The 18964-nt window shown below is 37.7% G+C and overlaps 1 protein-coding gene and 1 pseudogene across 4 annotated transcripts in view; both read right to left on the reverse strand.

Moving 5' to 3' along the window:
- DPP10 (dipeptidyl peptidase like 10) overlaps positions 1–18964 on the reverse strand; it is an 802065-nt gene that overhangs the window by 394080 nt on the left and 389021 nt on the right. The window contains exon 1 of one of the 4 annotated variants that reach the window (XM_058548841.1): positions 8139–8462. The exons of 2 other annotated variants lie outside the window; for them this stretch is intronic. In XM_058548841.1, coding sequence (XP_058404824.1) covers positions 8139–8265 — 127 coding nt within the window. In that variant the 5' untranslated portion in view covers positions 8266–8462. Of the gene's footprint in view, positions 1–8138; positions 8463–18964 lie in introns of those variants that run through there. One more of the 4 variants, XM_058548843.1, reaches the window with a different exon arrangement.
- LOC131411040 (small ribosomal subunit protein eS4, X isoform-like) lies at positions 1755–4673 on the reverse strand (annotated as a pseudogene).

Below are 18964 nucleotides of genomic sequence, written 5' to 3' on the forward strand. Positions count from 1 at the left end.
TCACTATTTGCCTAAGTCTAACTGATTCAAATTAATATAAATAAACTGATGTTGAAGATCATTTTCAGTCTTGATATTCTATGGATACATACAGGTATAAAGTTCTTAATGGTAAGAACATGGTAAGGATTTCATAAATAATTGGTGAATTAGATGCAATTGAGCAGGAGAGACAAAGAAAAAAGAAAAGTGACAAATTGAAGTAGGGCCACTACATTATAGACTAAAAGTGTGACTGCTGCCCCTGGGATTTGGGGCAGCAGCAGCCCCGTGTATTTGCCACCAGTTCCAATTTCAGATGAGCCCAGGGAGAAAGGTTACAAATTGGGTCATATTAACAGTAACATTAATTATGTATTTCTGGCTTCTGTTTCCACACGCTATCATTTTATCTCAGTATTTTCTGACTCATTTCTCAGCCATCTGATATTTTTCTAGGTAGATATTTCCCCCTATCCTCTACCCTGATCCTCCTACTGATGTCTGCCCATACAGTTCCTGCTGCCACAGAGCTGCTTGCTGATGCTTCTTGATAACCACTGCTACCACTGACACTTGGAAAGGAGCTAGGACCATCCTTCTTTTGGATCACAGATGAGGTTTCTATCTCTGAGAAGGTCCCTACCAGTTTTTACTTGCAGGAATTTCTGATTTCCTCATCCTTGATAAACCAAAGTTATAACGGCACGATATTTTTGGGATCCCTCAACGTGTCTAAGCCACATGATGTCTTGGGCCAAAGAGGAGAGAATTGTACTTTGTTTCTATTAAACTGTTTGACAGAGACCCAGCAGTATAGTTTTTGAGTCCTATGTCTTACACTATCTATAGTGAAAACAGTTCTTTCATTTTGTTGCACATAGCTTCTAATTCCTTGATCTCTAGTCCATGTGGGCTGTGTGAGAGCAATAAATGGGCATCATGGATATTCAGCTGCTTGGACAATTCACTTCCTGAGCTCACGCCACTCCCTTTTATAGAAGGCTCTATCAAACTCAGATTTAGTTATTGGACAAAGCCACAAAAGAACTTGCCTTAGGTATAATTCTCTTCCAGAACATATCTCAGTCTTTCATGTGAAATAGACTCCTAGTGGTATATTTCTACCAATTGGCCAGACATCTCTGAATCCTATGAAAGCAGTCAGAGATTTTATATATGAACTGTGTGAATTAGAAAAATTCACAAAGAAAATGTCAAATTCTGGTGCTGGTTCTATTAAGTTTCTCTGAAACTCTGGACAAGTCATTTAATCTCTCTTGATTTTCATTACCTCATTGATACTCTCAGTGAGTTAAAGTAGATGTCTTGCAAAGTAATTGCCACCCCCCCAAATTATATCAATTGAGGTCAAAATGTGAAGAAGTCCAACATCTTCAAAACATTACATTTGGCTTCTGGCTTATTTCTAAAACTATTCCTGGCTCTACACAGCCCTTTTCCAGATCTTTCTGTAAAATGTGAGTTGCAAATCTCATTGGTCAGAGTATAAGGCATATATTGGGACACAATAGTACCTTAATAAGCAATCATCTGCCGTTCATTTCCTCTTTGCCCTTGCATTTCCATTTCAACTCTATTCTGTTGTACCTATATACAGCAATCCCTCTTATCTGTGGTTTCACTTTTCACGGTTTTAGTTACCCATGATCAACCGCAGTCTAAAAATATTAAAGGGAAAATTCTGAAAATACACAATTCATAAGTTTTATTTTTTTCATGCTGTGTTATCTCTAATTAAGTACAAAGACTCTTCTGATCACGTCACCTAGAGATCATTTCACTCACTGCTCTGTTTGGTTGCCAGTCTTTTGTTTCTCTCTTTAGCAATGGTGAGGTGGATCCCTTTCCATGGGCAAGAGAAATCCATGGTTTGTTGCCTTTGCCAAAAACAAAAATATTGGAGAGCCAACTGGCAAAGCTGTTGCCGTTGGCATCTTTCCTATGAACCACATCAAAAGAACCAGGGTGTCTCTCTCTGTTGGTGATCATACCAATTTTTCCCAGGTTAACACCTCTGGTCACTATACACAGGTTACCCGTGTCAAATTTGATGAAATCAGTGATCTTGCCAGTCTCCAAATCAATCTGAATGGTGTCATTCACCTTGATGAGAGAATCAGTGTACCGGATGGTGTGAGCATCACGGGTCCACCAGATAAGGGGTTCCTTTCGTGCCCACAAAGATCTTGCTCACTTTGCACAACGTGTACTTGGCCTCCTCAGGTGTAATATGGTGAACAGCAAAGCAACCCTTGGTGACGCAGATCAGATGAAAATTCTCTCCAGTCTTGTCAATGCTGATGACATCCATAAAACCAGCAGGGTAGGATATATCATTTCGGACCTTGCCATCAAGTTTTAAATTGCGTGCTGTTCTGAAATGAAATCTCACCCGGAACTTGAATCAGCCCTTTCTCTGGTGTATGCATGCTGTATATGCTATCCAACTATCCAACCTTTAGTCACTTAGTAGCCATCTCATTTATCAGATTGACTGTTGTGGTATCTCAGTGCTTGTATTCAAGCAACCCTCATTTACTTAACAATGGCCCCAAAGCACAGGAATATTGATGCTGGCAATTTGGATACGCCAAAGAGAAGCCGTAAAGTGCTTCCTTTAGGCAAAAAGGTTAAAGTTCTCAACTTAGTAAGGAAAGAAAAATATTGTACCTTGAGGTTGCTAAGATCTATGGTAACTTTTACTATAGTATATTGTCATATTGTTCTATTTTATTATTAGTTATTGTTGTTAATCTCTTCCTGTGACTAATTTATAAGTTAAACTTTATCATAGGTATGTGTGTATAGGAAAAAGCATAGTAAATATAGAGTTCGGTCCTATCTGTGGTTTCAGGCATCCACTGAGGGTCTTGGAAGGTATCCCCTGCAGATAACGGGGGACTACTCTAAATGGATTTTTTTGTGGCTCAGTCATCTCTCTCTCTTTCCTGCAAGCATGCTTGTGTATTCCAGTAACAAGACACATATTAAGGGGAAAATAGAAAGTTCTCCTCAGGCCTTGAGTCTAGGTCAGTTGTGCCAACTTATTCTTTGTCCAGATATCTGCATTGCAGCATAAGACATTTACATGGTTATTGTTATGGTGATACTCGGATACGCAAATCTACAGCTTCTCAGAAACTCCATGGGTAAAATTCATGATTAGCAACACAGGATTCGAGTTTACTAAATATCGGACCAAAATATTCTGGAAAAAACACCACGGTCTCACCTTTACCTCTAATAATTTGCATTTGGCATTTTACATAAGGTATGTTAACCTGAGTCAAGAGTACTTTCATGAGTCATTCTTTATCTCTCAGTTAACAACAATATATGTCATCTATGAATATATGCAATTGCAAGAGGAAAGTTCCAGAACCCCAAGAGGAGAAGATTCAACAGATTTCCACACTATTAATACACTACTTAAATAAGTAGTGCCCTATTTCTCACTTTAAATATCACCAGGGGACATGTTAATGGCTTTAGATTTTTTAAATGTATTTTAGTTCTTTCTTTTCCATAGAATTCAAGAACTACATATCTTTTTGGGGAAAAATGAAGTCATTTAAGTCATAAAGAGCAGAAAACAATGGCCTATTTTTAAATAAATGTTTGAAAGTTTCCTTTAATAATTTGGACACTGTAATAAATTGGGCAGAACATTAAATAATGAAGCCAGTGGTGGGCTTTATCTCTTAATCTCACTCCTAATTTTGGTATACCTCAGAGAGCAAGCTATATGTATAACCTTTGTCACCCATCTTAAATTAAATAGATCTCATTAATTGCTTTTTAAGGGAATTATTATCTATTTTATGTTTATTCAGTCAGCAAATGAACACTAGACACTCTCACCATATTTTCCTAGCATTATTATTAACATGTATTTTTGCAGCACTGCTCAACTATAGAGGGCACCATTTACATTCATAGTTATTGTAGATTTGTGTATTTATTACAGCAATTTTCTGACAAATGACAAAAAAGCATCTTTTTGAAGCAATAGCTGTTTCTAAATTGTACAAATGTACTACTCTCTTAGGCAATCAACTTATATATTTTCTTCTCTCCTTAAATACACAATACTTCCTTCCTCTTCTTTATTTTCACCAAATGGCATGTCTACACAGAGGAAACAGAGGCCATCAGAAGAGTGCTGTCTCATTCTCCCAGCACCCTATCTATACACCTAACTGTCAATTTCTATGTGCTCTGCCTTTCCTGTTACTATGGATCAACTATCATGCTCTACTCTCTGAAAATACCTCCTTTTGAGACCTAAAGCCTAACTTTTTCATCTCATCAAGAGCAGACCTCTGGCAATTGCATATCTCTTTCTTGCATCAATCTTTCCCTCTTAACTAGATCATTCTTATCAATACATAGCATGCTAAAATGTATTTCATTTAAAAAAAAATTCAGTTGATCCCATATCTCACTTCACTCATAGCTACTCTCTCTTTTTTTGTTGTTCTTTCTTACACCAAAATTGCTTGAAACCAGTTTATAATTCATCTCCTCTCATTCTTCCTTGGTTCCACTTCAAGCAAGTTTATACCTTTACTACTCCATGGAAACTGCTCTTCTCAGGGACAACAATGACCTGTACAGTACTATAACCAGCAGTCTAATCTTCAAACTCTTACCTGACCCATCAGCTGCATTAACCACTCCCTCCTTGAACCACTTTCTTCACTTGGACTCTGGAACAAGTCAGCCAGCGGCAAGGGTTAAATGACACCTGTGTGCTGATGAGTCAGGAATTTATGTCTCCTGCTTGGATTTCTCGATAATTAGATGTGTATACTTAACTGGCTATTTGACATTTCCACTTGGATATCTAATAGGCATTTAAAACTCAATATGTTGTGATGGTTAATGTTATGTGTCAACTGGCTAGGTTATGGTGCCCAGTTGTTTGGTCAAATGTAAGTCTAGATGTTACTGTTAAGGTATTTTTTTAGATGTGATTAATATTTAAATCAATAGACTTTGAGAAAAGCAAATTATTCTTCATATTGTGCATGGGCCTCACCCAATCAGTTGAAGGCCTTAAGAGAAAAGACTGAAGTTTTCTAAAAAGGAAGGAATTCTGTCTTTAGACTGCCTTCAGACTCAAAACTGAAATAGAAACTCTGCCAGAATTTCCCTGAAAATTTTAGATTTGCCAGTCCCACAATCCCTTGAGCCAATTCCTTAAAATCCATCTATCGTCTGTCTGTCTGTCTATCTATCTATCTATCTGTCTATCTAACTATCTGTCTGTCTATATATCTATCTATCATCTATCTATCATCTCCTATTGGTTCTGTTTCTCTGGAGAACCCTAACTAATACATATGTCAAAGAAAAAGTCCTGATCTTTCCTCCAAACTTGCTCCTCCCACACTTTCCACATCTTGGTAGGTAGTGTATTTTTTCTTTTCAGTTGTTCAGATGAAAACAAAATTGGAGTCATCCTTGAATCCTCTATTTCTTTTTCATACCATATCCAATTCATGAGGAAATCCTACCAACTCCACCTTCAAAATGAGTCAGACTCTCACTATTTCTCTTTACACTACTAGCTTTCACTTGGGTTACTAAAGTTGCTTTCTCACATGAACCTAAATCTTATAGAACCTATTAGGGGAAACAACTGAAGTATTTCCACTAAGGCAAAATGCCCACTATAACAACTATTATTCTGGAGGTACTGGCCAACACAATTAGATAAGAAAAAGAAATTAGAGAGAGAAAAATAAAAATTAATGGTATAAAAATACACTGGTGGCACTATTGAACACCTGAAAAACACCAATGATTCAACTGAAAAATTAACATAAACTACAACAAACACCAAGCACAGCATGGGAGAAAGAGTGAAGCATCATAAATTCAGAGGCAGTATAATGTTGAAGAGGTTAACACCTAGAACCAGACTGTGACACTTATTAGCTGTGATCTTGGACAACCATGACCTCCTTTTGCCTCTATTTTCTTATATGTAAAATGGGGTTATATAGAAAACTACATCATAGAGTTGTGATAAGGATCAAAAGAATTAATATGTTAAACATTAAGAATATTGCTTATATATAGAAGAGTTTGCTATAATAAGTATATTGTTATGATATTTATTATTAATATTGAAGTAACTTATTACCAAAATTTATATAAAGTAGTCCCTTTTCCAAACTGCAAATCCTTTCCCAATCCCCTCCAAATTATACTCCTCTCCCATCACCATAGTAACCATATCCCTTAGAAAGAAGTTGACGTCACTACCTAAGAGCAAGAAAAGTGATATTTTCATATTTTGAGAGTTTGCATTCACTGATCTTATCTTTTTCTAGTGGGCTCTTGGCAACCTATAATATACAGTACCAAGAAATTAATATTGAAAGACTTGCATCTATGTCAGAGAGTTCTGAAATATTTGTACAAAGGACCTCTTAATGCCCCTGTGTCCAATATCCATTCTTCATAAAAAAGGCTAACACAAGATTACATCAGCCTTATATAGCAAGCATTAGTGGAAATGACAGAATTTCGCTCCCTATATATGAGTTACAGAAAAAGTTTCTGAAATGTTATAAAATAAAAAGACCCAGGGGATATCACCAGGAAGTGATAACACAGCAAGCGATGCACCTTCCTGTAGTGAAGTCCTTTGACTTGATCAGTCCTTTCCAGGTCTAAATTCCATAAATCTTCTCATAGATTTCAATCTCTTTGCGTAAATTGCTATTTATGAAACTGGAACACAGCCATATAATTGCCCATTTATTGGTCTGACTCCTGCAAAATCTTCTGAGCTCTCAGTGGCCAAAAATGCTTTATTTTGTTTATCTCTTATAAGACCAGAACTAGTGAAATGCTTGCCTTATGGAAAGCATACAAATAAATTTTGATTTAATTAACTGATGGATTGATTATTCGATTAATGGAATTTTGAGTATATGGATGTCTAGGAAAGAGTTCTCAAGCTCCTATTCTTCATTATAAGCTTAAGTTAGCAGTTAAGTACTCGACACAAAGAAGAGGAAGGACAAGGAAATGCTACAGCGTAGCATAACTCAAGATCTTCCAGAATGTATTATTAATTTTTAATTCACAGGTTTTGGCTAAATTGAGCCAGGGTTTCAATGTTACTTATCCACCAGCATTAGCTACCCACTGAGGAAGCTACCAGTTTAAAGCTGATTTGTTTTCTACTTGAAATAGCCATGAAACCAATATCAGCAAATTGTGAGAACATAGGGAGGAACACCCTTATTAACTCTCCTCTGAAATCCCAAAGTGCACTCCACTGCACACTAGAGAACCAGGAAATGTGGATTAGCTTTTGCATTCTGCCAACATTGTATCCCCCTTGTTACTTCCCTCTGTGACTTGGCAAAGAAAATGTCTGTTCCACAGTCATTGGAGTGGCCATTCTACGGCAACATATTTTGTAGTACAATCCAGTTGCAGGCAGCGAAGTATAATTTCAATTTGGAAGGATAGCTTGCAGTCTAATTAATTTGATATTCTCAAGAGATAGAGTAAACACAAATGATTTCAAGTTTACTGTTTTGTTTCCAGATTTGTGTAATGATTCCTTTTGAACCTGTACAAAGAAATAGCAACAATCTTAGACTTAGAATACTATATTAAAAACTCACTGTAAATACACTCAAATATTTTGGTCATTAAAATAAAAATGGGAGGCAGAGTCAAGATGGCGGCGTAGGCAGACTCTGAACTCACCTCCTCCCATGGACACAGCCAATTTACAACTACTCGTGGAAAAATTACCCCTGAGACAGAACTGAAAACTGGATAAGAGGAACTCCTGCAACAACGGACAATCCTAACTGAGGTAGAAGAGGCAGAGACTCCCTTCTGGAGAGAAAAAACGCCGCCTTCACAAGCCGCCAGGTTCACGGCGGTCGGGAGCAGCCCACAGGTACGCAGCCCTCCCTGGAGGCGCGGGGCCCTGAGCCGGGAGTGCCCCCGCTGGGGGCATTGTGTGGACGCAGCACAATCGAGACCAGCGGCATAATATCTGACTTTGCCTGCTGCTAAAACATTGGGGAGCACCCCCAGAAAACCCGGTTCACAAAGAAACTAAAACTGGCTCTTAAAGAGTCCGTGCACAAACTCACCTGTTTCAGAAAGCATCCTAAAATCACCAGAAAGAAAGGTGCACAGTGCTTTGGTCACAAGAGACTCACCTAATAGGCCCTGAGTGCATCTCGGTGAGGGGTGAGACCTCTCCAGGGACTGGGACATTGGCGGTGGCCATTGTTGTGGCCTGGTGTGACCGTGCTGACACAGATGCCATTGGAGTTCTCCCTGAGGCCTGCTAGCCCAGGGTCTGCCCCACCCGCTAGAGAACCGATTTAATCCAGCTCAGCCAGGGCAGGCAGCCCACCCTAGAGACTGGCCCCACCCAACAACTAGCCCTCAGGCAACTTGTGGGCCTGCATAGATTGGTGACTGGATTCTTTGCAGCCTGGCAACTGAGCCGACTTGAGCGGGGCAGGGTGTGCACAAGGAGTGGGTGGCGAGTGTGGGGCGGTGGTGGAGTGTGTGGGGCTCCCGCCATGGAGAGGTCGGGGCGTGCACACGGGGCAGGACTGTGTTGACTGTGTGTGTGGACCTGTGGGCGGCAGGGCTTGTCAGATGCAGAAGACTTGTGCTTCTCAAAGACCCACATAGGAGGTTTGCCCCACCTTCCAAAGCCTGAAACAATTGGGTGCTCCTGTGCCTGAGGCCAGCCCCACCCAGCTGCAATCCTCAGAGACCTGAGAAGAGACCTAATAGGCTAGAGGCTTACAGCAATTGTAAGGCCCTGAGCCTAACAACCTGCCACACTGGGGGCCTACTCACTTAAAAGAAATACTGCAACACAAATGTGGTATTAGAACTTGCAGCCAACTGTGCTGGGGCTCCCCACACCTGATAAAGAGACTGAAGGGCCCACAACAACTACAAGCAGCTGAGCATTACAACAGCTGGCCAGGAGCATAACTCGGGCTCCCTGGGTGCCTACAGGGAGAGCTAACAGGCCACAACAGAAGGACACACGTAACCCACATAGGGGTCACCCCTGGAATATTGAGAACTGAGGGAAGCACACTGGAAGCCTCCTAAGGCATCACTTACATAAGGTCACCTATCCAAGAGCAGGAGACGTAGCTGACCTACCTAATACGTAGACACAAGCACAGGGAAAGAGGCAAAATGAGGAGGCAAAAGAATACATTCCAAGTAAGGGAACAGGACAAAACCCCAGAAAAGGAACTAAGTGAAACAGAAATGAGCAACTGAGCTGACTTGAGCAGGGCAGAGAGTTCAAACTAAGAGTGCTAAGGATGCTCACTGATCTGGGGAGAAGAATAGACGAACTCAGTGAGAATGTCAACAAAGAAATGGAAGATATAAAAAAGAACCAATCAGAAATGAAGAATACGATACTGGAAATGAAAAATTCATTCGAGGGACTCAAAAGCAGAGCAGAGGATACAGAAGAAAGGATCTGTGAGCTGGACAAAAGACTAGAAGAAATTACCCAAGGTGAACAGGTAAAAGAGAAAAGAATTAAAAAGACTGAGGACAGTCTAAGGGACCTCTGGGACAACATCAAGCGCACTAACATCCATGTTATAGGTGTCCCGGAAGGAGAAGAGTGAGAAAGAGGGGCAGAGAATCTATTTCAAGAAATAATAGATGAAAACTTCCCTAACCTAAGGAAGGAAACAGACATCCAGGTACAGGAAGCACAGAGAGCACCAAACAAGATAAACCCAAAGAGGCCCACACCAAGACACATCATAATCAAAATGTCCAGAATTAAAGATAAAGAGAGAATCCTAAAAGCCGCAAGAGAATGTCAAGTTACATACAAAGGAAACCCCATAAGGCTATCAGCTGACTTCTCAGCAGAAACCTTACAGGCTAGAAGAGAATGGCACGATACAGTTAAAGTGCTAAAAGGAAAAAACTTACAACCAAGAATACTCTACCCAGCAAGGCTAACATTCAAAATGGAAGGAGAGATCAAAATTTTCCCAGATAAGCAAAAATTAAAGGAGTTTGTCACCAAGAAACCAGTGCTACAAGAAATGTTAAAGGGACTGATTTAAGGGGAAAAGAGAAGACCACAAATAGGAAAAATTATCTATTTCCATGATTAGAACGTAATGGATACAAATGCACAACAAAGAGGTTAGATATGATATCAAAAACATAAAAGGAGGGAGGAGGGGAGTTAAAGAGTACAGCTTTCAGACTGAGGTCAAACTAAAGTGACCATCAATTCTGTATAGAAGAAGAAAGGAACAGAGAAGGACTACTAAAACACTGAGAAAAAAAAAAAAGGTAAAAAATGGCAGTAAGTACATACTTATCAATAGCTACTTTAAACGTCAATGGACTAAATGCTCCAATTAAAAGGCAGAGGGTGGCTGACTGGATAAAAAAACAAGACCTATATATATGCTGCATACAAGAGACACACTTTAGACCTAAAGACACACAAACTGAAAGTGAAGGGATGGAAAAAGATACTCCACGCAAATGGCAATGAAAGGAAAGCTGGGGTAGCAGTACTCATATCAGACAAAATAGACTTTAAAACAAAAACTGTAAAAAGAGACAAAGAAGGGCATTACATAATGATCAAGGGAACAATCCAACAAGAGGATATAACACTTGTAAATATCTACGCACCCAATGTAGGTGCACCTAAATATATAAAGCAATTATTAACAGACATAAAAACAGAAATAGACAGTAACACAATAATAGTAGGGGACTTTAACACTCCACTTACACCAACAGATAGATCATCCAAACAGAAGATCAATAAGGAAACATTGGCCTTAAACGACACACTAGAACACATGGACCTAGTAGATATATACAGAGCATTCCATCCAAAAACCGAAGAATACACGTTCTTTTCAAATGCACATGGAACATTCTCCAGGATTGATCACATATTAGGCCACAAAACAAGTCTCCGTAAATTTAAGAAGATTGACATAATACCAAGCATCTTTTCTGACCACAACAGTATGAAACTAGAAATCAACTATAGGAAGAAAATCAGAAAAGCCACAAATACATGGAGATTAAACAAAATGCTACTGAACAACGACTGGGTTAATGAAGAAGTCAAAGAAGAAATCAAAAAATACCTGGAGACAAATGAAAATGAAAATACGACATGCCAGAATTTATGGGATACAGCAAAAGCGGTTCTAAGAGGAAAGTTTATAGCGATACAGGCCTATCTCAACAAACAAGAAAAATCTCAAATAAACAATCTAACAATGCACCTAAAGGAATTGGAAAAAGAAGAACAAACAAAGCCCAAAACCAGTAGAAGAAGGGAAATAATAAAAATCAGAGCAGAAATAAATGAAAGAGAGACCAAAAAAACAATAGAAAATATTAATAAAACCAAGAGCTGGTTCTTTGAAAAGATCAACAAAATTGACAAACCTTTAGCTAGACTCACCAAGAAAAAAAGAGAGAAGGCACAAATAAGTAAAATCAGAAATGAAAGAGGAGAGGTTACAACAGACACCTCAGAAATACAAAAGATTATAAGGGAATACTATGAAAAGCTATATGCCAACCAATTCGACAATCTGGAAGAAATGGATAAATTCTTAGAATCATACAACCTTCCAAAACTGGATCAAGAAGAAGTGGAGAATTTGAATAGACCAATCACCAGTAAGGAGATCGAAACAGTAATCACAAACCTCCCCAAAAGTAAAAGTCCAGGACCAAATGGCTTCCCTGGTGAATTCTACCAAACATTCAAAGAAGACTTAATACCTATCCTTCTCAAACTCTTCCGAAAAATTGAGGAGGGGGGGAAGCTCCCTAACTCATTCTAGGAAGCTGACATTACCCTGATACCAAAACCAGACAAGGACAACACACAAAAAAAAGAAAATTACAGGCCAATATCACTGATGAACGTCGATGTGAAATCCTCAACAAAATACTAGCAAATCGCATACAACAATACGTTAAAAAGATTATACACCATGATCAAGTGGGATTTATTCCAGGTATGCAGGGATGGTTTAACATTCGCAAATCAATCAACATAATACACCACATTAATAAAATGAAGAACAAAAATCACATGATCATCTCAATAGATGCAGAGAAAGCATTTGACAAGATACAGCATCCATTTATGATAAAAATTCTGAATAAAATGGGGATAGAAGGAAAATACCTCAACATAATAAAGACCATATATGAGAAACCCACTGCTAATATCATCCTCAATGGTGAAAAACTGAAAGCTATCCCTCTAAGAACAGGAACCAGACAAGGATGCCCACTGTCACCACTCCTATTTAACATAGTATTGGATGTCCTAGCCAGAGCAATAAGGCAAGAGAAAGAAATAAAAGGGATCCAAATTGGAAAGGAAGAAGTGAAACTGTCACTATTTGCAGATGACATGATTTTATATATAGAAAACCCTAAAGAATCCACCAGAAAACTTTTAGAAGTAATAAACAAATATGGTAAAGTTGCAGGATAAAAATCAACATACAAAAATCAGTGGCATTTCCATACACTAACAACGAAGTAGCAGAAAGAGAAATTAAGAATACCATCCCATTTACAATTGCAACAAAAAGAATAAAATACCTAGGAATAAACTTAACCAAAGAGGTGAAAGATCTGTACACCAAAAACTATAAAACATTTCTGAAAGAAATTGAAGAAGACACAAAGAAATGGAAAGATATTCCGTGCTCTTGGATTGGAAGAATTAACATAGTTAAGATGTCCATACTTCCTAAAGCCATCTGCAGATTCAATGCAATCCCTATCAAAGTTCCAACAACATTTTTCACAGAAATAGAACAAAGAATCCTAAAATTTATATGGAACAACAAAAGACCCCGAATAGCTAAAGGAATCCTGAGAAAAAAGAACAAAGCTGGAGGTATCACACTCCCTGATTTCAAAATATACTACAAAGCTATAGTAACCAAAACAGCATGGTACTGGCACAAAAACAGACACACAGATCAATGGAATAGAATCGAAAGCCCAGAAATAAACCCACACATCTATGGACAGCTAATCTTTGACAAAGGAGCCAAGAACATACAATGGGGAAAAGAAAGTCTCTTCAACAAATGGTGTTGGGAAAACTGGATAGCCACATGTAAAAAATGAAAGTAGACCCTCACGTTACACCATACACAAAAATTAACTCCAAATGGATTAAAGACTTGAATGTAAGACCTGAAACTGTGAAACTGCTAGAAGAAAACATAGGCAGTACGCTCTTCCACATCGGTCTTAGCAACATCTTTCCAAACACCACATCTGACCGGGCAAGAGAAACAATAGAAAAAATAAACAAATGGGACTACATCAAACTAAAAAGCTTCTGCACAGCAAAGGAAACCATCAACAAAACGAAAAGACAATCTAACAATTGGGAGAAGATATTTGCAAACCATACTTCTGATAAGGGCTTAATCTCCAAAATATATAAAGAATTCATGCATCTCAACAACAAAAAAACTACCAACCCAATTAAAAAATGGGCAAAAGACCTGAACAGACATTTCTCCAAAGAAGATATACAGATGGCCAACAGACACATGAAAAGATGTTCAAAATCACTAACTATCAGGGAAATGCAAATCAAAACTACAATGAGATATCACCTCACGCCCGTCAGAATGGCTATAATTAACAAGGAAACAGCATGTGTTGGAGAGGATGTGGAGAGAAGGGAACTCTCATACACTGCTGGTGGGAGTGCAAACTGGTGCAGTCACTATGGAAAACAGTATGGAGTTTCCTCAAGAAATCAAGGATAGAACTACCATATGATCCAGCTATTCCACTGTTGGGTATTTATCCAAAGAACTTGAAAACACCAATTTGCAAAGGTACATGCACCCCTGTGTTCATTGCAGCGTTATTCACAATAGCCAAGACTTGGAAGCAACCTAAGTGCCCATCAAGGGACGAATGGATAAAGAAGATGTGGTATATATACACAATGGAATACTACTCAGCCATAAGAAACGATGAAATCCAGCCATTTGTGACAACATGGATGGACATTGAGGGTATAATGCAAAGTGAAATAAGTCAGAGGGAGAAGGTCAAATACCGTATGATTTACCTCATTAAGTAGTAGATAATAACAACAATAAACAAACACATAGGGACAGAGTTTGGATTGGTGGTTACCAGAGGGGAAGGGGGGAGGGAGGAGGGTGAAAGGGATAATTTGGTACATGTGTGTGGTGATGGGTTGTAATTAGTATTTGGGTGGTGAACATGATGTAATCTATGCAGAAATAGAAGTACAATGATTACACCTGAAATTTTTACAATGTTATAAACCAATGTTACTGCAATAAACAAAAAATTAAAAAAAAATGAATAAAACGCAAAAAAAAAAAAGCTTTGAGGGAAAATAATAAAATAAAATAAAAATATAAAAATGAATGTGTACGTATTTACATAACCATATCAGGTATACAGACAGACCTATCTACATAACCTGATTTATATCCCACTGATATCGGGTCAGGAAACCTACTTTTACGTATACATATGCAAACTCCACTTATGGCACATGCATATATATCATGCTTATGGCAAGTACAAAGACAAGCAAGACCTTCACTATGCATTAGCACAAAATTAAGGGAAGGTCATATATTTGAGAACTACAGTCAATAGAACTCTTGCTAAAGAAAGGTGCAATTAAATTTCTGGCCCTGTGCACTTGGCAAACTTTCATCTAGCCAGCTTTGGCATTGAGCCCTTAATGGACCTTTTAATTAATACAGACCATGTTACTTCCTATTTTAATTTTAACCATAGATAAATACACAAGGCTGGACTTTAGAGGTTAACCCTTTAGAAACAACCATTGATAGAATATTAATGTACATGGGCAAAGATGCCAAAGATAGATATAGAAGCAGCTGTTAGTGTAAATATCTGGTCCATGATGGGGCCATGGAATTTTCCAGCAGAGCTAGGTCTTGAATCGAAGACCTACCTAGGCATCAAAATCAAATAATCATAAACAATGAAACTGGGCCAAAGTACAGCCAGACAAACAGAGGCTGAGACAGAATACTAATAAACAGAAAGAAAATGTAAAGCCAGTTAAGAAGCCAAGAAGAGAAATTTGAGCAGAATTAAACACCTCACTTACTAGGCAAATAGGCTAGTCGGGCTAGGTCAACAAGAGGACCATGGATCACAGGAACAAGTGAGAGCTCAAGAAAAGAAAAGGGCACCAGAAATGCTAAGATCTGAAATAATGATGGAGCCTCCCGATGACCCAGGAAGGCTCAAAGTTGATGTTGGCAATTGCACTTCAGAGAAATCTGTCCCCATCTTAACAAACTGGCTTATTAGTGGGAATCTGGACATTTGGGGTCAATAGCAATGCTTTCCTTCCCGGGCTTTTCCTGAAGACAGTGTAAAACCACGACATTGACTTGGGAAATGGTGGCTCTGCAGTTTGGCCTTCGATATTTACTTTGCCTGAGGATTCAAGTGGTCAGCACTTTTCTTGAAGTTTTATTTTCTCTTTCTTTTTCTTTTTTGGGCTTTGTGTGAGAACATTAAATATTTAGAAAGGCAAGGCTAATTTTATATTATTTTCTTTGAACAGATCCTGGCAGAGATCCAGGCACAAATTCATATATATTAATGAATGCTATTTGATGTTAAATATATATCAGTCTCAAAAATTGCCATAACAATGTATACTGTGGAAATAAAAGCTTCTTCGAAAACAAATTATATACGTCTCTGATAATTGTTACAGAATGTACTCAGTTATTTATTTAAATGACATTAATTGATCTCCTACTATGTGTCAAGAATGATATTAAGAGTTGGGATAAAAGATGAATGGGAATGTGCCTCCCTAGAGCATAAATGGCAAGAAATAGGAAGATATAGATCTAGACTATTCTCTGTCATGTAATTTTTGTATAATCTTGGCAAGTCACTTTATTTGTCTTAGACTACATTTATTCATTACTACAATGATAGAGTTCAATTAAATTACTTTTAAAGTCAAGGATTGAAAGAAGATTCTGAAATCTGATCCCACATTGATAGAGTTTTAGGCATGGTAATTACACGTTTTTATTAATCACCCAGGTAGCACCTGGATAAACCTGGCATAAACCTAGTTGATACTAATGGAAGGAAGAAGCTCGAGGCTCTTCCTCAGAATAAAATGTGTATCTCTAACACCTTGGATCACTGAATCAGAAGCATTATCAAATCCCTTAAGCTCCAGCCAGAATGTCAAAGATATCCATATGGCAGAGAAAATTAAGTGAAAAAACTCACGGAGAGATGTAGAATTATCTTTCATGGACAAAGCCAAATGGTTCAAATAGGCAGCTGGACAATTAAACTTGATGACTAAGATGCTGAAACCCCACCATCCACAACTGCCCCTGAGCTGAAACACAGGGTAGAAACCTATGTCTGGCTTTTACTCAGAAACTAGGTGTTTCACAGTCGCCTAAATGTGAGATCTGGAAAACTGTATTCTGGCTTGCCCAATCAGTATTTCATTCATAAAGCAACAGATGTGGTAGCTTTAGCAGAGTCATGATGAGAAACAAAAGAAAATCTAGTTAAATCAAACTAGTGATTTTTTTTTCAAAATTTTAGACGCATTTATGTTATTTAAATATATTGTTCTGATCATGAAAGTAACATTTTCTTATTGTAGACTATCTAAAAGATAGAGAAAATACAAAAAAAGAAATCTAATTTACAGAAACCTCAAAACACAGAGATAACCTACTCTAGAGTTCGACTGTTGTGGGGGCTCTGCCGCTATTTGCTTTCTGACTTTCACTTCACTGTTTCACGAATTTTACCGACTCATGGTCTCTGTCTACTGACTTTTTCCTCTGTTTCTCTTTGCGTCTGTTTTCTATATATTTCACATTCAGACACCATAAGAAAGTGTAGCTGAATAGCTGCCAATTACTATTCAGCAGAGTAACCTTGTCAGGCAGAGCTTGTGGACTGGCCACTTTGTAATCTCCTGGCCAGTCTACCAAAAGCAGCCTCTTCCTCAGATGCCCTTCACTGGTCCAACTAGCTGTGTTCCAAGTGGGAGGGCTCCGTGGCACACTGCTGGGTGGCCCATATGTAGGGAACCCCCTCAGAAAATGGGACGTAGCCAAGGCACACACAGTGAGGCATCTCAGAAAAGAGAAATAGCGTGGCAGAAAGCTCGATGGCATTAGTATTTTAAGGGCAATTACTTATGGTATTAACATAAAAAAATTATCCAATAATTATGAACACTCTGTTTATCATTTACTGCCACCTTTTCTGTTACACAACTATTTTTAGTTTACCATTTTAACTCCTCTGTTGATTATGTGTGTGTATCTGACTGTGTGTATGTCTGTTTCTGTGTGTGCATTTGCTCTAGAGATTATAACAAGCAATTTTAATTTATCACACTCTATTTCACTATAATGCTAGTTTAATTTGGCTCCAATAGAGTATCTTCATCCCTCCTCTTTTTGTACTATTGTTAATATATATATAGATATATATTGTGTATGTTATGAATATATGTATTATATATGTATATAAATATATGTGTATATATAGAGTTATATATACGACTAAAAATGCAGTGTCATAATCCTTACTTTAAATTATCTTATTTTTAAGATATCAGGGAAGAATTTTATACACACACACACACACACACACACACACACACAGTCTTTTATATCTGCTGCCATATTTATCATTTACAGTGCTCTTCATTCCTTCCTAAGGAATTGACTATCACTATAGGTGAGGAGTTGGATTTTTCTTGTTGCTTTCAACATTTCCTCTTTTTCTTTATTTTCAGCAGTTTGTGTGTCTAGGTGTGGATCTCTAGGTTTATCGTATATGATGTTTGTTGAGCTTTTTTGGACCTGCAGATTTTTGTTTCCTTATCTAATTTGGGAAGTTTTAGGCAATTATTTCTTCAACTAATTTTTCTTCCCCTTTCTCTTTCTTCTCTCCTACCAAGGTTCCCATTATTACATGTGTGTTAAGGATGATTGATGTATCACATGTCTCAGAGTCTCTGTTATTTTCCTTCAATATTTTCTCACTCTGTTCTTTAGATTGGATAATTTCTATTTAGTTGTCTTCAAGTTTCTGAACATTTCTCCTGCAACTTCACATCTGCTATTGTACCCAACTGATGAAGTGTTCATTTCGGTAATTATACTTTTCAAACACACTATTTTTATTGTGGTTTTTAAAATATAGTTTCTATTTTCCTATTGAAATTCCCTATTTGTTGAACCATTGCCATTATATTGTCTTTACTTTTTGAACACAATTTCCTTTAATTCTTTGAAAATTTTTATAATAGCTGTTTTGAATTTTTTTCCTGCTAAATTTGACTGGTCCTATGTAGAGTTCCTTTTAATTGACTCAATACTTTTTTTGAGTAATGGTCACACCTTCATGTTTCTTTGAATGTCTCATAATTTTTGGTTGAAAACCTAACATTTTAGAAAACATATCATATCAACTCTGGGATATATTTTATGTTTCTGTGGGTTATTGTATTTTTTAATTAACTTCCTTGAACTTACTGTAGAATTTGTCTCCTCCATGATGTGCAGCCATTGATTCTCTACTTAATTTTTTGAAAATTTTTATTAGTATTATTTTCACTATTGTTGTACCTGGTTTTCTAGAAATCTCCTCTGTATCTTTATAGTTTAGTCATCAGCCAATTATTTGGACAAAGATTGTGCTCCAAGTCCTTGTTCCCATAAGGTGCCAGCCACCCTCTTCAGATTGATTAGTGAGTGGTTTGGGAAACACATTTAAAGTTACAGCTAGTTCTCAAGTCTTCTTCAGCATTTATCTTTCTCAAAGCTCTCTCAAGTCTCCC

The sequence above is a fragment of the Diceros bicornis genome, chromosome 10, assembly GCF_020826845.1.
Source record: "Diceros bicornis minor isolate mBicDic1 chromosome 10, mDicBic1.mat.cur, whole genome shotgun sequence".
NCBI classification, from domain to species: Eukaryota; Metazoa; Chordata; class Mammalia; order Perissodactyla; family Rhinocerotidae; genus Diceros; species Diceros bicornis.